The 21817-nt window shown below is 40.1% G+C and overlaps 1 protein-coding gene across 7 annotated transcripts in view; it reads left to right on the forward strand.

Annotated features, from left to right (window-relative positions):
* KLF12 (KLF transcription factor 12) overlaps positions 1-20352 on the forward strand; it is a 448013-nt gene extending 427661 nt beyond the window's left edge. For all 7 annotated transcript variants that reach the window (XM_067713504.1, XM_067713501.1, XM_067713499.1 and 4 more), the window contains one exon: positions 11502-20352. In XM_067713504.1, coding sequence (XP_067569605.1) covers positions 11502-11683 — 182 coding nt within the window. In that variant the 3' untranslated portion in view covers positions 11684-20352. The remainder of the gene's footprint in view (positions 1-11501) is intronic.
* Positions 20353-21817: the final 1465 nt, after the last annotated feature.

Raw genomic sequence — 21817 nt, forward strand, 5'->3', positions numbered from 1 at the left:
ATGAATCTGAATTTGAAAATTTCAACTTGGTATCCTGCTCTCTAATAAATCTGAGGCTCATTTAGCCAATCTTGTCTAATAATCACTTGAATTCATATGAAAACAATACACCAAAGTTCTAAAAGTTAGTAAATATAGAGCAGCCACGTTTCTTATGTCTGGCTTTAGCAAAAATAATTCATGTCTGAATTTTACACATCAAGGAAGTTAACTCATGGATGCTTTAAAAATTTTAACCAATTTTTATTTAAACGTCTCTAAAATATGTCCTTCCCTACCTTTACAAATGAAAGAGATGATGTATTATTTAGCCCTTCCCTTGAGGAATGAAGACTTTGTAACTAATATCACGTGCTATAATTAACATCAGATAATGACTATGCGTGCGCGCGCACACACACATACACCCCAGTCCAAAATGCTTGTGGATTCCATGCTTTTTCACTTTCTTTCTTGTCTCATTACTTCTCATTGCTATTCCTATATTTCTTGCTTCTAATTTGACATCTTATTTTATTGGATGAGATTCTGAAATGATTTGATGATATCCTACAAAGAAAATCATGAGCTATGTGACAGCTGTGCATCTTGGTGGCCTTTTGTTCACAAGTCTTGGGGTTGCTAGATCTTACCTTCAGGCGATGGGGTGCTACTTATACTTTCACATCTATCTTCATTAATTAAATAACTCGTTCCATATAAAGCTCCACGTCAGACCCTCTGTCTAGATTCATTGTTAGATAAAGCATAGGGCTTAGCGATGCCAGGATAATGAATCACTGAAGAACAAACTGACGTTTTTCAGGTAAAAATCCTCTGCAAATAAGCTGTTTGCGGATCTTGGCCAGAGAGCTCACAGATACGCTCCATATTGGTAACTGTGAAGAAATAGGAAACTATCATAGAAATAGCACTAAATTTGAAGTCAGGCGACAGAAATTTGCCTGTGGCCCCTAACTGGCTTGTGCGCTTAGACAAGCTACTTAACTCAGTGTATCTCAGGTTTCCTATTTTTTTAACTTTGAACATAAATATAGCAAGTTGTTGCATAATTACCACAGGGGGCCTCATTGTTATATCCCCAGTGAATACAGTGACTAACACATTGTAAGGACCCAATCATTATTTGTTGAATTGAAATTGTGTATGCCTGGATATTGATGTGGATATATGTTATTAATATGAGCAATAGGTTCAAGGCAAAAAAGTTTGGATAATTTAATGTATCGTCACAATCAGCTGTAATTATATAATCTCTTTACTTCAGACTCGACCAATTTAATATTTATATAATGCAGAAAAAGTTGGAGTAAAAGTATTATTTTATCAGCCCTTTGTCATCATTTTTATAATGATAGTATAAATAATCTTTTTAGGAACGTATTTTAAATACTTAGTAAAACGTAGTCTTTTATTTGAAAGGACCTATTCATAGACAGATTCAACAAGACAGATATTTATTGAGCATTTTCCATGTCTAAGGCACTATAGATTTTTCTTGAAAAAGGCAGAAAGAGGCAGAACCCCCATCTTCAATGAACTTCTCCATAAGTGTACTAGGTAAGATGCATTGAACAGTCACAACGAAGGCCAGGTCTACAAAGTCATATAATAAAGATACAAGCAGAATAACAAAAGAACACCATGGGCATTGTCTGTTATGGCCAGAGAATTTGGGGACACGTTTCTAAGCTGGGCATGCAAGGCCCTTCTCATCTGACTCCTTTTCATCCGTCAAACCTCATTTGCTGACCCCGTCCCAATTTCCCCCATTCCCCACCCACGCAAATGAAGCAGCCTCCAGACATGCCCAGCTGTATGGAGTTCACTTGTATGTTCTTGCACCTACCTGAAATGGCCTGCCTGGGCACCTCCATTCTTACTTCTTGAGTTGGTAAACTCCTATTTACTTTTGGAAACTGCCTCAGTGTCACCTTGTCTGTGAAGCTCTCTGACCACCCTCCTTCCCTGGGCAGGTAGAATTTTTTCCTCCGTGACCCTGAAACACTTGGACGTTTCCTTGTTGCAGCAGCACAGTGGGCAGAGAGGAAAGCATGTGGGAAACAGTGGAGCAGTAGAGACAGGAGGGCATGGCATCTGCTTGGACGTGAGGGCAGGGGAAGGGGAGACTTTGAAGACATCTGGGGTGCATGGTTAGGAGGAAGGAATGCTGTGAACAGACATGGAGACCAGCAGTGAGAGAGAACTGATATTTCCTGAGGACCTGCCAGGTCCCAGGCACAGTGCCCCGCTCTGCTAGTGCTTTACATATTTTAATCACATCTGTAAATCCCCTGGAAGGTTAGAGCACTTGTCCACTGTCATGGAATGAACAAGGAAGGAGTGGAGCTGTGATGCAGACTCCGGTTTCTCTAGAACCTGTGCTGCTGTCATTACACCTGGTCTCAGACAAGTTTGCTAATAACCTGCCAGTCTCTCCCACTAGGGCCACACTCCATGCAGGTCTAGCTAGCGGTTCCTACCTGTTTAGAGTTGGTCATTAAGGTACTTGGAAGTATCAAGATAGCTAGTGATTGGTAAATGGCCTATTTTTAAGGATTTTCATCATAATGTGAACTGATCTTTTTTTGTTTGTTTTTTGGTTTTTTTCGGCCATGCTGTGTGACTTGCGGGATCTTAGTTCCCTGACTGGGGATCAAACCTGGGACCCCTGCAGTGGAAGCATGGAGTCCTAACCACTGGACCACCAGGGAATTCCCAGTCTTTCTTGAAAGTCGACTAAAGTTTTGCTTTGTTAGAAAGCCAGTGAGAAGACTGGCTTTCTAACAGGAGCATTAATAATTAAACTGGAGGTAGCAGGACATAAGACAGGAAAACAGAGCAGTAGATGTTGGTATTGGTGAAAGGTGGTGAAACTCTAAAAAGAGGCAGACCATCTTCATGGAGATGAACTGGAGGGGACATTTGGAAGGCAGAACTGGCAAATGTAATAATCGGGTTGGGGCAGGTAGAAAATAACCGATAGGAAAGAGTCCAAGAAATCTCGCCAACTGGAGGGATGTATGACTTGATACCTGAGTAGATGGGCTTGTCTTTTTTCCAGATATCAAAATAGAAGGAGGAACATGTCTCATCTAAGTGGTAGATGCTGAATAACGTTTTGGTCACATGGGGTTGCTTTCGGGCTGCCAACTGGAAATGTTGTCTCCCCTTCCATGGTGCTTGGGAGAGAGACGGAGGTGTAGACACTTGGGAATCTTTCCCTTATAAGTTGTGGTAGAAGCTGTGGAAACCAAGGAGAACCTATGCAAGTGAGAAGATGTCAAAGCCCAAATCTCAGTAAATATTTATGTCAGCGTCCCCAGCCTTTTTGGCACCAGGGACTGGTTTCGAGGAAGATAATTTTTCCACGGACCAGGGCGGGGGATGTTTTGGGGATGATTCAAGCACATTACACTTATTGTGCACTTTATTTCTATTATTATTACATTGTAATATATAATGAAATAATTACACAACTCACCATAATGCCGACAGGAGGCGGGGCTCAGGCAGTAATGCGAGGGATGGGGAGCGGCTCTAAATACAGAGGAAGCTTTGCTCGCTCTCCCACCACGCACCTCCCGCTGTGTGGCCTGGTTCCTAACAGGCCACGGACCAGTACTGGTTGGGGGTTGGGGACCCCTCATTTATGTGACAGGTAAAGGAAGGCGTCTACAAAAGAAACTGAGGAAAAGGTAACCAGAACCAGGAAGATAAACGTTGTCCCTACATAGAAATATAAACTCAGCCACATAGAGTATTATCCTTAGACCTTGAACTTTTTACTTCCAGTAAAGTACATTTTAATTATAGGGTATTTTTTTTATTTTTTTTTGCGGTACGCGGGCCTCTCACTGTTGTGGCCTCTCCCGTTGCGGAGCACAGGCTCCGGACGCTCAGGCTCAGCGGCCATGGCTCACGGGCCCAGCCGCCCCGCGGCATGTGGCATCTTCCCGGACCGGGGCACGAACCCGCGTCCCCTGCATCGGCAGGCGGACTCTCAACCACTGCGCCACCAGGGAAGCCCTATAAGGTATTTTTAACTTCATTTACATTTGATTTCTAGAGGAGAGGGGCTAGCCTCTGGGTTAACACAGTGTTTGTCCTGTGAGTACTAGCTCATATTCTGTCAGTCTGCTTGGCCAGTTCTGACTGGATATCTTGGTTTACGAAAGCAGTGATTTAAGGTGTTGAGAGGCATTGTAGGGTAGTGGTTAGGACTGTCGACTCCCTGGGTTGAAATCCCCCCTCCATCCACCACATACTAACTCTGGGTGAAGTGGGGTTGGTTACAGCAACTACAGTTAGGGTCGAAGTTAAATGAGTTCAGATCCATAAAACTCTTAGAGCTAAGTGTGGTAGATGGAAGACGCTATATGCTGTAGCAAATATTATTTTCATCAAAGAAATCCACTATATAATTGCATGAAAAAAAAGACCCACTTGGTCTTGTTTACACATAATGAAAAGGAGAATTAATTCAGTCCAGACAGTTCCATAGGGCAGATACTAACATACTGATCACTTGTTTGATTGAATTGACAAGACCAAACGGATCAAACAAATTATAGAATAGATTGGTCTACTTGGCCTATAAAGGAGTTGTATACTTAAAACCTTAGAAAAAATCAGGATCAGGATCGGCATCCATTTTACCTGCAAATCTTAATTCCTTCCTTAAAAATAACAAATGGGGCTTCCCTGGTGGCGCAGTGGTTGAGAGTCCGCCTGCCGATGCAGGGGACACAGGTTCGTGCCCCGGTCCGGGAGGATCTCACATGCCGCGGAGCGGCTGGGCCCATGAGCCATGGCTGCTGAGCCTGAGCGTCCGGAGCCTGTGCTCCGCAACGGGAGAGGCCACAGCAGTGAGAGGCCCGCGTACCACAAAAAAAAAAAAAAAAAAAAAAAGCCAAATGGGATTTATTTTTAACTTTATGTTATTTATATTTCTTAGCAGAAACAGAAAAACAATGAACTTCATAACTATAGAATTCAGTATCCTTTATTGAGCACCTGTCATTTGCCAGGCACATGGCATGTGTATTTCTAAGTTTCACAGTGGGAACAGTGTTCCCATTTTACAGACGGGGAACAGAGTTTCAGAAAGCTTAACTCTCTAGCCTGAGATCCAGTCGCAGATTGGAGACTGAGCCTCATTTGACCGTGCATTCCGCTTGATTTCAAAGCCTGTGCTGTTTTCTGCCCCCTTAACACCAGCAAGAAGGAAGGCAGCCTTGTCTACCCCTGGACAAGTCAAGGGCCTTGTAATCTCAGCTCTAGGTTTCTGTTTCCTCATTTTCAAAGGACCTAATTTCCTTCCAGATCTAAAATTCTGTGAACTTTTATGAACTAATGTAACAGAAACCAGAAAACAAGATAGGAATCTTGATTCTGGGTTTTTTTTTCCCCTCATATGCAAATACCATTCCTCAAGTGAAACAGATTGTCACAGCAAATATGTTGAGCCTTGAGTGTAATGAAGCTCATTTGTCAGTGTCTGGGGCCCCCTGACTTTATAAAAGTTAAACAGGGACACATTTCAGAAATGCACTTCTGAACTGAAGAAAATGCCTATGTTTCCTGTTGCCAAAGGTGTTTTTTTTTTTTTTTTTTTTCGGTTGCTTGAGAAAATAATAGAGAGAAGCTGATGTGAGGACATGGGCGTTTTGTTTGACGGGGAGCTTTTGCAAACTGCACATTCCTTTTCTGTTGTTGCTCACACGTCATTTTAATATGAAAGGGCACCTGTCTTTTGTCTCAGGACACATTTACCTTTCAGCGTTTCAGATGGTGAAATGGGAGGTACCCGAAAAAGTTATTTTTGTTTCCTGGGTTTTGGGAATCCATTCAATACCTGATGTTTTCTTTAGACTTTATTATGCCTTCTGCTGGGTAAATGTCATGGAAATGCACTGAGTGACTCTTAATCCTTTTCTTTAACCAAAATTGAAAGAGGCAGCAGTTCTCATAATAAATCAGTTTCTTGACTGTTTCAAGAAAAAAACCCTGATGAGAGTTTTCATTTTCCCAGGATACTTAATTAGAATACTAGAATACTATTTAAATAATGCCTGTGAATACACACACACACACACACACACACACACACACACACGGGCCAGTGTGCATATAAAACTGTTTCTAACATGAACCCCAAATGAGGAGTTAAAAAGAGTGTTTTCGAACAAAAATTAACAAACCCTCTTTTTTTGGTATGTTCTCTTTTTAATCCTTGCAGGACTCTTTCACTTTAGAATAGGAGGGATTGCTATTAGTTTCAGTTAACATTTTTCTTTTTCAGAGGTTTCATAGTTTAGTTCAGGTTTTATAAAGACCTGAAAGAGGACAGATTGTGCTGAAAAATGGTCAAAAGGTGGAAGTGGCTTACGGGTTTTTCATGGGACATAGAGACCTTCACTTCAGAATTGAAAGTCTAAAAGTTAATAACTACACTCCAAGGTGAGTGTAGTGTTAAGCTACCAATTACCCAGCTCAGGTCCTTTGATTTTTTCCTGTACATTAGCAACTTGATGTCTCGACTTAATCACTTACTAAGACTTATTGGTAAGGACATATACCACACCATTCCCTATCATTTTTTTATTTCACAGGATTAATATAAGAAACAAAAATCAAAGGTGATCTGATGGTGGAGTCAAAACTTCTGATTATTTTGAAAAATATTTAAATACATTTTCAAAGACTTTGCTACTGAGGATTCTAAGTGTATTTGTGGGTTAGACCAAACAAAAAAGGTGGGCATGCTTTTTTTATTTTTAGCTTATTTCTAGTGAAAACAGTGTTGAATAACGCATTTGCAGAATTCTAATTCAAATGACCGTTAAGGACCGTTCACTATTCCTGAAGAAATCACTGGAAATAGTGTTTACTGTCACCCCCATTCAGCCTGACACAGAGCAGCTGTGCACAATAGCTGCGCAGACCCTGGGAGTTGCTTGACTCCTATTAGTGTCCAAGCCAACTCTTTCCATAGGAAAATGTTCATGGAAAATTCACCTACCGTTCTGTCCTCACCACTGACTTTTTAAACTTTAAAGTGAGCTTTCTGTTTTCTAGCAAGATTTAAAGGAAAGAAGGGGGGATGGAGGAAGGATTCTGTCTGTTCTTTATTATATCCTTTCAGGGCTCATTTATACGTATTACAGTGTATCTTACAAACTTATTTATCATCTTAATTAGTTTTTACTCACATCATAAAGTTGGTGTCTCTTATCTTAATTTGTTTATAAGATTGTACCCTTTAAATAGCTTCAAAGCACAAGCATAAACTATGACGTTCAGTTTTAACATAATGTAGTAGCCACTAGCATTGTTCTTGTATCCACTTCTAAAACTTAACTAGTCCAGTGAGAGAACTTATTGACTTTTTTAATGAAATGCTAGGCACTAGGTGGATATAATGGAAACCGAGGTCCCTCTTGAGGGAGGGGCAGAAGCCTGCTCTCTGCCTCGTCCAAGCAGCCATGTCATCTCCATAGAGTGGAGCCACCCCTATAGCTCAGCCTCTAGCTGTAAAGAGAGATTTGAAGATCTTATTTTCTTTTTTCCCCTCTTCTTTCTTCTGAGTATGGAGAGAGAATACCCAAACTCTGGTTTTATTCATGAGGAAATGGGGGCAAGAAATATTATACAAGAAATATTTGGGGATATTAAAAAGAAAGCATATATTTTTGTAAGAAAAGCTTCAAGGAAAACTCATCGATCACTCAGATAGTTAAGTTTATTATTTTCTGATATAGGTCCCCCCTCCCCCCACCCCCAGATGAGAATGTGTTCATTCTTTTTTACGTGCCTTCATTCATCACTTAGCCCCTAATGGTTTATAAGCTTATGTATCATTTTCACTGGTTTTACTCATGAAGTAGGGACGTATCTGCATCTTGCATTTTGGAGGCACTTACTGTACCTGATTTCACCTCGCGGAATACTTTTCAGGTTCTGCACTGAGTTTCCTGCTGCACGTTTGTGGGCCCACAGAAATCCTCACCATAGTTGTTGCTTTCTCTGCCTCTCCGCCTTTAAGACATCCACCTTAGAAATGATGCCAAACATCTGAGCTCCTCTTTTCTGATCCTTCCTTCCTTATGTCCTCCTCAGACTAAGTAGAATTAATCGCAGCTCATCACTGAGCACGGTGGCCATGGTAACACAACCGTATTGAAAGGGTGGGTTGGAGTGGAGTAGGGCAGGGTCGGGCTCCATCACTGTAGAATCAGTGCTCTTTTGGTTAGCGGGGAAAGTGTATAGAGACATTCCTGACCCCTCTCACCCTCATAGCGAAGGCCTTACTCATTATTGTGCTTTTATAATGAGCAGAGGAGATCCCGAAGACTTAAAACCCTGACTGAATTGGGTGAGCCTTTTCAGAGAAGCCCTGATTTCTCCTTGTCCAGAACTCTCTATTTAAAGCATCGGACATGAACTATCACGTGTATTCGTTACCAAGAGGACAGTTAGAATTTTAATCGAGGAGGCTGAGTTAAGAATAAGTGATTATCTAATAGCCAAAATATTCCCTCACCCACCCATCCCAAACTAACAAGGTGTGTTATATATCCTGATTAAGTTAACATAACCAGGAAGCCTGACAAAAGCTGAGGTGCCCATCCCTTACATCAAGAGTCGGCCAACCTTCTATAGTAAATGGTTTAGGTATTGCAGGCCATGCATTCTCTATTGCAGTGTTCAATGCCTCCATCCCTGGAAAACAGCCGTAAACAATATGCAAACAAATGAGTGTGGCTGTGTTCCAATAAAGACTTATTTATGGCCACTAAAATTTGAATTTCATGAAAAGTATATACTTTTCACATGCCACGAGAGAGCCCTCTTTTGGGGTTTTTTTTTTTCAAGCATTTAAAAGTGTGAAAACTACTCTTAGCTTGCGGCTTGCACAGAAAACAAACCAGACTAGATTTGGCCTGGGGGCCACAGTTTACCACCCCTGCTATAGATTTTCAAGTGAAAAGGGCACAACTACCATTATTAAACAGCCCAAGTGAAAGTAAAAGTACGTCTATTATAATTTGGAGGAAGAAATTGGAGAATATTAAGTGCCGAACTTGGATGTACAAGGAAATTCAGAGAACCCCTGAGACAACAGGACGTCCCTACGGTGGCCATACCAGCCTCCATCATCCTTCTTGAGGTGAGACTGAAGCCCTGTCTCCTTCTATTGCCTCTCTTTACTTCCGGGCCCATCCCAGTTATGGAGCCCCTTCCTGCCTCTCCATCTGCAATGCCAAGGTGAGGGTCCAGCAGCTTTTCTAACCCCAGTCATACTCAGATGACACTTCCCCACCAAGATAGAAACAGACGTCCTCCTGACACACAACTGAACAATGCTTTTCCCCAATTAAGAAAATCGTTTATTTTTTCCTTCTTAGGCCTATGCTCTCTGTGGTTGGTTCCTTAGTAACACAGGAGATAACTAGGAGATACCTGTTGGTGACAAGGAGTCAACTGGCTGAGCTCAGTGCCCCAAAGATGGATGTGTTTTTGAAGATATGATTTATATCAAGCTCAGCTTATTACAACCCATGCTCATGTTGTAAATTTCAAGAAAAAAACCCATATGGTGATGACATGTAAATAAAAGCGTTTTAACAGTTGCCATGGATATACTGTATAGTGGATTGCCATTGTTTTTAAGTTAGGGTTTTGCTGATTTTTTAAAATTTCTGTTAAATTCTGATCAGTAGACACCTGCAAATGCAGATTTTTGTCTCCATAGGACATCCAGAATGAGTCGGAAGTTGAGGTTTTGGATTAATCCAGTCAGTAGGCATCTACCTGACAGGAGCCCTTTCAGAGTAACCTGGAGCTTTCTGTGGGCCACAGTTAGTGCGTCTGTATTTCTAGATTTAACTGGGCTTTACTATTCACTCACTTCTGTGAAAGGGCCACTTGATCCTAAAAGGACCCCTATGGTTAACATTTATTTAACAGTTGAACAAAAACTGCTGGGTCTGGTTTAGTCTAGTTTTCCCATCACCTGTACATCTCATTCACAGGGCTTAGTAGTTTCCTGTGTACATGCCTTTGTGTGAGCATGTCTGTGTGTGCTGCAGTTTTATTAATTTATTCAAACACTGTTTGGCACATACTTTTAAGCTCTGAGGATAGTAGAGGCGTGATTCTTCATCTCTGCGTATTCAGAAACTGGTAGAGGGGAAAGACATCTAGACAAAATCTGTATGATCTATTGTGGTAGGCGACTTAATAGAAATAGGAGTTGAATAATTTGAAAGTATCTAAGAAGGTGGAATCAATGTTGTCTAAGGATGTGACAGAGTTTACATGGGGAAAGAATTATCCACTCCCCTAGAACACAGTGAAAAGCGCTGCATTTGGAACCAAGCACATCTATTTACTGGCCTCAGGCAAGTTACCTTACTCCATTGAACCTCAGTTTTCTCATCTGTGAAGTGGATTTAACAAAAGTCACTTTGCAACTCTGTACGTTGGGATCAGCAAACAGCTCCTTTCCCTGTCTTAGGCCCTTTCGCCAGACACCAAGTGTGGCTAAGCAGCATTTAGTTGACTATTGGATGGAAGCGGCAGAGGAGAGATCAGTTCTTGTGGGGTTGCATGAGGACAGCACTTCCATTCTGAATGAGAGCCAGGAAAAAGCACACCTAGGTCAACTATTGTCCCGTTCCCCCAGGGAGCTCTTTTGGACAATGGATAGCATATCTTTTCCCAGCAAAGCCTTTGCATATTTTACTGTCCTTACGAGTTGACTGAGGGATCTGGTCAAATTACATACTTCTTCAGACTGTTTTTTACTGTGGGTTTCAACACTAGGACCAACTTGATGATTCCTTAGGGCTTGCCCTAATTCTTAAGTCACTGAAGAAGATATTGAAACTTGCACTATTAAGGTATCTAGGATTCTTTCCCAGTAGACAAACGAACAGTAGATGTTTATAAATAATAAGTACTTAATACCTAATTTCTGGGGGTGGTAGAGTGCTTACCTTTTAAATGAAATTTTGTGGGACTGATAAAAGGACATTGTACCCTAAAATAGCCTTTAAACATCTAAGTGATACACTGTTTGGAGGAATATTGCAACAAAACATATAAATCACTACCCTTTATAATTCTTTGTGAGTTTTAGCCCTGGAGTCAGTCAACCTAGGTAGAGCTCCCTAACACGCCTTTCCGGTCTACCATGGTGATTATATCCAGTAGCAATCAGTCTATGCCTTTTGATATTTTGACTGCAAAGTAACTTACCCATAACTGAGGATGCAAGTGTTAACTAACCTGCCCAGTGTCACAGCAAGAGAGACGAAATTGAACCGCCACCTGTCTGACCCAACACCAGCTGGTGGGGTGATTAGGTTTCCCAACCAAAGGATTACCAAATGGAAAATCCATTGAGAACAGTCATTTCCCCAAATATCACGTTGGGATGGTTTTTCTGGAGAAATGATGGAGCACCAAAGTGTGTGTCCCTTTGTTTCTTCCAGGAGAGAAACCCTACAAGTGTACCTGGGAAGGCTGCACCTGGAAATTCGCTCGTTCGGATGAACTGACGAGGCATTACCGCAAACACACGGGAGTGAAGCCATTCAAGTGCGCAGACTGTGATCGCAGCTTTTCCCGGTCAGATCACTTGGCACTGCACCGCCGGAGGCATATGCTGGTGTGAGGAAGGCTACCTGTCCAGCTGAGTGTAAGAGCTGGATCTCTTAGCGGCACCCAATTCAGCAGGGCTGAATCCCCTTCACAGTGTTAACACAAAAGGGCATCACCATCCCACGATGTCTGAAAGCAGAGCAGGAAAAAGAAGTAGTAACACTTCTCCTTTCGGTCTGAAGGTAACCCCCATCATGACTACACGAGAAACAACTTCATGCTGGCCTGGGAGATCGGTGACACAAATGCTGAAGAGACAGGCATTGTTTTCCGTGCTGTGTCCTCTGCCATTTCAAGATGTTTGTAGTTTGTACATTTTCTGAGCTGTCAGACGTTTTGTTATTGATACTTTAAAGGTCATCTACCACAAATTGATGGCTAGAGCAAGACCTTGTAAATTTGAATTATTCTCCCATCATCCCACCCCTGAACCCGTTTTTACAAAAGTTTGAGTTACTGTCTAAGTAAGATAGAACCCACTTCCAATCTGTTACCAGCAAGCAGCCTGAAAGTAGAAAAGAAGAAGCTGTTGGAGAGGTTCCATTACCTGAAAAGAAAGGAGCGCTCAGGCAGCCCTTTGCAATAGTGATGACAGCCACTAGATATCACCCGCAACTTGTCATTATGCCATCCATGCCCTGGAGAAAACCAACATTGATTCTTTCATTTGTTTGTTGTTGATCGTTTTTGTTTTGTTCTGCTTCTGTTTTGTTCATCTGTTCGAGCAGAGGGGCAGCGACATTTCAGCTGGAGTCTAGTCCTGGTGTCTGCCCTGGCATGGACGGGCACAGAGCTGTTCTGTAGTTGAATAGGAAGAGCCTGTCTAAAAAAACTACTGCCCCACTTCAAATTGCAGTGTTCTGTCACCTAGGCATCATCTCTTCCTGCCCCTAGTATTTGATTACAAGGAATCGGGGGGAGGGGGGAAACTTTCTTAGACACACTGGCACCAAGGTAAGAGGTGGGGCTGACCAGGCAGTCAGTGAACATGAAAAAATCAGACAAAGCAGAGATGGAAATAATGCGCCTCTTGAGGAGAAAAGCAATAATGAATAAAAGGACTTGCCTACAATAACTTCACTGAGGACTCATGTTACCAATTTTCATACTTACTAAAGGGATTGTAAAAAACACCCCAGCATTTTAGAGGTCTTGGTTACATTTGCAGCACTGAGGTAATCTTTCTGCTGTTTGTTGTCCTCCTTGGTTGAGTACCACAATTAAAGATTATGCTCCCCCTTTTCTTGTTTGAAAACAGTTATTTGGTGACTAGAAAGGCCACGGAGGCATAGCAGGGAATTAACTCTTGGGTGAATGGGTCCGTTCTTGGAACCAAGTCAGTGGGAAAGGAATGCTCCCCAAGGAAAGCCTGACACGGTGCTAGTTTCCTCCCTTGGAGAGCCAAGGATAAGTGACTCTCCAATAGGTTCTTCTCTACAGATTTCATTTTCTAAACTGTATTAGCACCCAGTGGTTCTGCAATGGCATCTGCAGGGATATGGAACCCACTCATCCTGTGCTGAGGGTGAGAGGAAATTATAGTCCCGTCAGCCCCCAAAAATTATGAGCCTTTTTTGCAACTAGCAAAGTCTATAGTAAACAAAGCAATACATCACCAATGAGCATTCTTTCAGAAAAATCATCATATTTTTTCCCCACTGAAAGCTGGGTTTTTTCAGCTTTCTATGGCTAAGGGGCTTGGTGAGGTTTTTTTTTTGTCATTGTTGTTGTTGTTGTTATTAAGATTTTTTTTATAGCTTAGGTATAAGAAGTTGCCAGCATAGACCTTTGCAATATATTTTAATTACAAACACTTGATTTGGAGAATTGCACAAATCAACCTCACAATATTACTAGCTCATTTTTAAAGGTGTGAACATTCTGAAATAATTTCTGGTTCTAGAATTATCCTTTTTAGGATTATCTTCTAATTCAGATAATCTTATTTTGGTGAAGCAAAAACTATAAACATTGAAAAAGGATGATTTGTGTTGGATGGCATTAAAAGGAATTTTTTTTTTTTTAATGTTCAAGCAACAGCATAATGATTTTCAGGTCAAATTCTATCTTCAAAAATATGTGCTCTACATTTCCTGCCAGGTCTGAAAAATTCATTGGCAGTTTCCCTCCAACAAGGGCTGCAATTCTATGGATAAATAGCTTCTTTAGCTACAACAGTGTACTACCCACCAAGCACTGGGTTTTTGTGGGGTTTTTTACCAACTGGAAAGTTTTTTATCTGTACTGTATGCAACTCCTACTTCTCATTGCCTGTGACTATTTTGAATAGAAAGGCCAGTGTTGGTTACTGGTCAGTGGCAAAGAACACAGAGCACGACGAACACAGAGCATGGTGAACACAGCTGTGAAGCCCTCTGTGCTAGTCCTGGAACCAAGTTGGCAGATAGTAGGTGAATCACTGAGGTGAAGGGCAGACTTGATTTAACTCTGCCTGCTCTCGTAAGAAGGGCCAATCCTGTTCTCTGCTGAGAGACCATGAGAGCATTACAGGTAGAAATGGTTTTTAGAATTCATAGAACTGACAGGCAGTGGGAGCCTCCTGAGTGACAGCTCGATTTAAATTTAGCACAGAACGAAATGAGCTGCTCCTCTGTAATAACATAGGAAAAATTCAGGGACTTGAGCTCGTCTGCTCACCCCCTGAAAGTGGCAACCCAACTGAGACAGTAATTTTACTGATAGAACCTGTCAGCATTATGCCATTTCCCCCCTTTGATGTACTGATACTTCTAAGGAGGGATCCAAGCACAAATAGTGAATGAGTTGCTGATCTAGTCGCAGGACTGAAATTTACCTGGGGCTTGTCTTGGGACACAACAAATTCTCCTTGGTGAATTTTCTACAAGTGTTTCCCTGTGGAAAAGAAGGTGGTTTGGGAGAGAAGGAATTACATTTTTAAGTAAGAATATCTTCAGGCATAGAAAAGCCTACTCTATTTTATCTTATGTCCATTCCAGACTCTTTTTAAAAGCACAGTAGATGATTAACAACAGAAAAGGAGTAGAATCCAAAGGACTTCTCAGTTGTTCTCTAACTAGAAGCATTCTTTGGTTTCAAATTTGAAGCTATTCAGTTTGCAGCTGGGCGTATGTGCATGTCTGGGAACTTAGACACAGGTAGCTGCAATGGCTTGAGAAGCTACAGTTGACCTGTCTCTTTGCATTTTAGAGACTGATTTCAAGGAAGTTAGGGTTATTTGAAAAGTTAAGAGGTACAGACTTTGAGGTTTCAATAGATTCCCTCCTTGTATCCTGATCTTAGGTTGTTTGGGAAAAGATTCACACTTCCCCATCCACTTCCAGCCCCATCCCATCAATTGTGTGTGGACTTTGAGAAGCCTGCTTGATAACTTGTCTTAAGTTCTATTAAGGCATTTAGACTGAAATTGCTAATGGCTTTACCATAAAATTTATACTGTTGCCTGGCATTACTTTTACAAAACACTATAGGACATTTATTTTCAAAGGCAGTTGAATAACAATAACATAAACCACATTTTTTTTAAAAAAAGAGCACTTTTTATTCACTTTAAAGTTTAAGTGGAAAATAGGAAGAGGAATGTCATGGGGGAAAAACTTGCAAAATGCTACAGTGTTTACAAATGCCAGTTCTAGATGATTGAAAAGGCCCTTCTCATAATGGTTGAAATTTGGAATAGCTTATACAAAGATTGTGTTCATGTTTATACAGTTGTTTTAACTTCAAATTGCTATTTGTGTTTTAAACATAAATATAATTCTGCACTTTGAAATCAGTTCATTAGAATGATAACCTGTATATGGATAAAGATGCAGTATTCCTTATTCTGTACTTTATTATACTTATCAAAGCTGCAATTGAATAAATCTGGTGAGGTGAGGCCTTCAAATGTATTAATACGCCTTTGTTACATTGTTACAACTGCTTAGAAATGTAGCCGTGATGTTGTTATAAAGGTGTCTTAACATTTACGGTAAGGATTGACAGAATTTAAGCAGTGTTAAGAATACCAGCATTCATTATACGTTGAGTTACAATCTTTGTGTGAAGGATTGAACGTGAGATAACTCTTACGAATCATAATAGGCCCAGGAAGCCTTAATACACCTAGTCCATAATCCAAGCTTAGATTTTGCTCCTTACTAATTAATGCCTATACATTTAGGAGGTAAATGTATTCTGCAACTTCACTGATCAGGTCTCTGCCTTCCACTTTTCTGAGGTAGTGCATCGCATGAAAAAATCTTTCAACTGGATTTGGTTTTGTTTAGAAAAGGGGTTTGGTAAGCCATGTGTCTTCCATATCGCATTTCTCCTTATCTCCACACTGCCTTCCACTTAACCTGTACAGGCCCCCCGACAGATGCACACCTGTGTACACACCTGTATATGCAGCAGCCAGGGGGCTAATAAATATCAACAGAGAACTTTTTTAAAAGAATGAATTTGTAATAATCCATGCTGTCTAGAAATGTAAGTTATTTACCTTACTAGGGAATCAGCTTATAATGCTATATATGACTTTGCCTGCATTTTATAGTTAAGAAGTGTACATAAAAGTTTAAAATGCTATATTTTCAGAGTTTCATTATAGAATAATGTCTGTTTAGCAACCCATGTCCATTGGTACTTTAAATGTGCTAAATACTGTGCAACTGCAATAGAAATTCAGATTTGCGTAAGAAAATGAAACAGGAGGATACTGCATCTTAAAGAAATAGAGTGAAGATATTTTACTGGATTCGTGACATGTGTGATAGTGGAAAAAGTATTTTCAAACTCACAAATTTTACAGAGGTTGTAAATAGTTTGATGAAGTATGTTGGGAAAAAGAGCTTCTAGTTTTCATCACAATAAAAAAAAAAAACTTGTTCAGATATGCCTTGTGTATCTTACACACAATTAGTGATATTGCCATGGGGACTCTGTTCTGCTTTGTCAGAGCACAGCCCTTGTGCTTCCTGACAAAATGGAGTGGCCACTTGTCTCAATTTAGCCAGGATGGTTTAGAACGCAATGAAGTCATTTTAAGTTGCAGCCAACTGATTCCAAACTCAAAATGTCTTTGCCTGAAAAGAGAAAAACAGCTGCAAAGGATTTTACTTGTGCTAAAATAGAAGCATCTAGCAATTATTCTCTTTTCTCAGTGACTTTCCTCCTCCATGAAGTAGTTCTCTATCAAAAGACACAAACACCCTCTACAGGTGTTTATTCCTGTTGAATCCCAGAGGGAATACTTTTAGCAGTAGCTACCTGTTGACAAGATGAGTGCCATGGATATGGCCACATGTGAAATGAATCTGTGCTGGCAACAGGAATAAGCTAATGCCAATTTTCAGAAATGAATTAAAAGCTGAAAGTGCCTGTCAATAAACATTATGACCAATGAGATATTCCTGTACTTTTACACAGCAATAATTCTTCATCAGACTGGGTTTTTCCTCCACCTTTGCGAAACACATGCACACAGAGTAAATATATGCACACAGTAAATTGAATCTGTTCGTATACCCCCTCAAAAATTATTTGGTGTGTTTTAAATATACCTAATCTTGTTTATGTTAGCATTTCTTAATTTAATCTTTCTTAACTACAGAATGTAAGAATGCAAATCTGAACTTTATGATTATCTCCAATATATACTCTGGCACACGGCATTTATAATTTTGAGAGGAAAACTTCACTGTGATTTGCCCCAATCTTATGAAGCACTTGTGTGTGGCTCAAAAAGTTTTGCTTGGTTAAGAAAAGCCAGTTTATTTAGAACAAAACACTAGAGATATTTGTTTGTTTTCCTTTATTTTATTCACTGACATCAACTGCACAAATCCGTCTTTACATTTCTTCATATCCTTTTCCCCTAATATTTCCTGTTATCATCTAAGAACCATTTTGGAGTGAATACTGACACAATCATTTCTCCCCAAAAAGCCCACAAAGGTATGACTGACACTTAGTAGGCCTAGTCTTTGACTAAGCTTTACAGTTAGTCCTGGAAGTGACCAGATTCACATTCAGAACTTCACAATATTTTCCTATCATTATTTCACTGCTAAAAGTGGAGTCGTGAATAGAAATATATGAGGAGATGATATGAATAGACAAGAGCCCTGGAAATTCACCAGCCCTACCATCTCAGAGCACAAATCCACCCAAACAAGCTATCAGTAAAATCATATTCTTTCAGAGCCAAACATTTGGTAAGAGCAATTTTAAAAGTATAATTGTGATTAAACACTCAGGCTTTAGACAGTGAAGACATCCACGATGGACAGTGTTCTCCAGAACCAGATCATAGGCCTAGAAAACCATCTCCCGTTTCCTCCTCTGCATTTCAGAATAAAAGGGAAAGAAGGAAATATGCCAGGATAGGGTATAAAATAACCATTTAAGTGTCAAAGGAAAGCTGCTGGGTTCCGTAATCTCACTGAAGGCAAGTCTTCTGACTGGGCTGTTTTCTGCAAGTTGTCTGAAAGAACTAAAAGAACTTGAAAGGTCAAAAGTTCAGCAAACCATGAAAATAATAGCTGTTCTTTAGTAAACCCTTACTACGTGCCAAGCACTATACTAGGCAATATTTAGACATATTACCTCTGATCTGTACAACAGTACCAGATTTTATGGGTGGCTGAGTTGTCCACAAACAGAAATAGCGACAGAGTGGGAATGTGACATTACCTCTCTCTGGCTCTGAAGCCTGTATTCTTCCCAGTGCACCACAGTACGTGTGTTCCCAGAAGCCACGTTTCCATATCTAACTCTTAAGTAGTTTTTTTTTTTGTTTTTTTTTTTTTTTGCGGTACGCGGGCCTCTCACTGTTGTGGCTTCTCCCGTTGCGGAGCACAGGCCCCCGGACGCGCAGGCTCAGCGGCCATGGCTCACGGGCCCAGCCGCTCCGCGGCAGGTGGGATCTTCCCGGACCGGGGCACAAACCCGCGTCCCCTGCATCGGCAGGCGGACTCTCAACCACTGTGCCACCAGGGAAGCCCCTTAAGTAGTTTTATTATGAATGTGTATCATCTATTTTCCGAATAAGATATAGGGACATGATACAGCACGTGACTTAACCGTGGTACATAATATTTGAAATCAGTCTTCTCCTGGAAAGTCACACATGGAGGATTATTACAAACAAACAGCACCAGCCAGCTGTCTCCCTGAGCTTGTCACTTGCCTCTTAAAATGTTTGGCCTGGAGATCCAAAATCATTAAAACTCTTCCCACTTTGTAGCATTTTCGACAGAGCAGGTTTTCTCGATTCTGCATATTTCTTTGTAGGTTTACTAGAAGGCTTTCCACCTGTATAGACCTTCTAGAGTATGTTTAAGTTACATTTGAAATGTTCACCTCCATGGGAGCTAGTCGTTAATAACAGAGCCCACTCTTGGCGGTGGAGAATGGGGAGACCATCTTGAACATTCAGATGATCAAGAAGAGAGAACGGACAATTCCTTTTCAGATTTCTCACCTAACAGGACCACCTTGGAATGTTTTCAGTAGCCTTATAAGTAATTTGTTTTTAGTATTGTTGTTAGGTTAATTGAATTTTACGTAGGAAGCTGTCCAACCTCAGAGAAATGACCCCGACCCCCCTTTTCTATGTAGAACAAGGTCTCTGACAGTATTGATTTATGGAAGTACTAATGGACTTTTAGAAAACGTTAAGAGAATGTCATTTCTCATGGTATTTCTTTTTCTGAAAATGAATCTCCTGAATTATGATCGTTTTCCATGTTACTTGGCTGAGGGAAGAGATAAAACCTGTATAAGCAAATTCCCTTCCATGCTGACAGCAAGCGTTCCGTGTGCACACAACCCACTGCAGAAAGGGGCTTTCTCCTCAGTGAACTGGGTTTCACAAGCAATAATTTCTCAACAACAAAACCACAACTTTAAGTGAGTTGAAAAGAGGTGAATAGTGAAAATAGTCACATCGGTACTTTTTCTTTCTGGATTACTTCTCTAGAAATTTTAAATGTTTGAGGCAACAGTCTTTGTTGCTTTGTGCAAAGCAAGAACCAATGAATGGACTCCTTGTGTGAATTATTATGTCTTGCTTTTTCCAAGTAAGGGTGAAGAGGAGGGTAGAATTTGGGTCAAATTCTAGTCAAAATGCTCAAGTAATCAAAAAGTAGGGTATTTTAGGGATATACCAACATCTTCCCTTTCTGCTAATTTCATACTCCTAAGCTATAGCATAAAACCTTATAGGAAATGCTTTTGTCCTACTTGTGTTTGCCCTGCTAGTTTTTCCATAACAGAATTTTGTAATTACATCCAGACTACAGGATATATTTCGTCCCTCAGACTTGATTACATTGGATGGGTATTGTTGAACTGGGGCACTGGTGCCTATATTCAAGGCTCTTTCCTATCAACTTGTCTGTCCACACTTTGTTGTGTTTAAAACTTCATTTTAAATAATTACCATCACCGCCCCCGACCCATGGAATGGTGGCTGTATTGTTTTGTTCATGTCTGTGTGGGACACATTGCATCACGTGGCAAACCAACTCCCCATGGATGTGAGATAACTACTTACAAAACCAGCTTGAAAACATCGTCTTCTGTATTATGTCATCCTGTATCATAATGCAATTATGTGTATCATAACATGCTCATTTTAAAAAAAAAAAAAAAGAGAGAAACCAGCAAATTCATGTTTGTCCATAGAAGAATGTACTCAGAACTTTGTGTTGTGAAACGATGAGAACAGACCACGTTCAAGATACCCACCTGCCACTTAAAATGACTTAGTTATAATTAGTAGTAGTCTAGACGTTGCTCTTGGTGTGTGGGATTCAATTCAAACGTCATCTTCTTTTGAATAAATCTCTTGGTGGTATTTGAAAAAACACATGAGAATAAAGAAAAATATCATCTTTGACCAAATCAAGCAGGCATCTTTTTCCTTTTCCTTGACACTTAGCTCATTATACATGGTGATTGGATTACAAGAGCTGTGTAAAAATACAAAAAACATCCTTTCGTTTACAAAACAGTTATTCTAGGCTTGAAGCCTCTGAACAGCAAATTGAATAGATGTGCTGCGTCTGATTCACTTTACAGGTGTAATTTTACAAAAGGCTCCTGGGTCTCTGACCCCAGAGAGTTAGAATGCCCAGAGGAGGTCCTCCGAATTAAAGGATAAACCCGCCGCCCCCCCCCCAATAATGCTGGCAAGCAAATGTGTTAATTTCTTAAATCTTCATTTAGTTTTCTGTTCAGTTTTAATTGCAAATGAATTTATTTCTCCAGCTTATCTAAAGATCTAATTTCCCAATAGTTTCCTCTGCATTTATATACTCTGTAGTGTTTAGGCAACCCCTGTTATAAGTTTATTAATATTATGTAAGTGTTGTTCTTGTATTTATGTATAGTGTATGTATTGTAAATATGCTCAGAGCTTTTTTCCTTTTACTGTAAAATGGTGATTTTTTTTTTTTTTTTTTTTTTTTTTTTGCCCTATGATAACGTAAAGGGAGACCCTCCTAATGAGATTCTCTCAGAGGATGATTATTCCAGTCTATTCTCAGAGATGTAAATGAACAAGTGTTATCGTTTTTAATGGTGTCTCAGACATATTCTGTTGGTGCATTGCTTTTCTGTATTCAACTTTCCTATGAATTGAGCTGTGAACCGAAATAGAGTTTAAACCTTTAACTGTATGCATTTGTATAATTATCTGAATGAAGGCATGAAGGTTGAATAAAGCATTTTGTATGGAACGAAACTCCCTAATTATTACTAAGGCTGATCCAGACACTTTGGAAATCATAGTTATTAACCATTCTAATTAAACCTTTGTTATGAAAAGTTTTACCATTTGTGTATAGTAATTTAAAACACAGAACAAGATAGCCTCTATACTAAAAAATGGACAGGGTTTTATTTCATAACACCCAGGACCTAAAGAGGGATTCCTAACAATATTTTAATGAATGTAAAACTAAAAAGTGGTCCAGAAATATGAGATATTTTTCAGAGCCTAAAATTAAATCTCTATAATTGAATGAATTATAATATTTTTCAGACTTTGTGGATCATTTAAGTGTAGAATGATCCATTTAACACATGCCAACGCTAGTTTATTTCTGTAAACTTTTTAAGAAAACAATTATAAGGGTTTTGAAAATAAGACCATTAA

This window comes from Pseudorca crassidens, chromosome 18 (assembly GCF_039906515.1).
Source record: "Pseudorca crassidens isolate mPseCra1 chromosome 18, mPseCra1.hap1, whole genome shotgun sequence".
Taxonomy (NCBI): Eukaryota; Metazoa; Chordata; class Mammalia; order Artiodactyla; family Delphinidae; genus Pseudorca; species Pseudorca crassidens.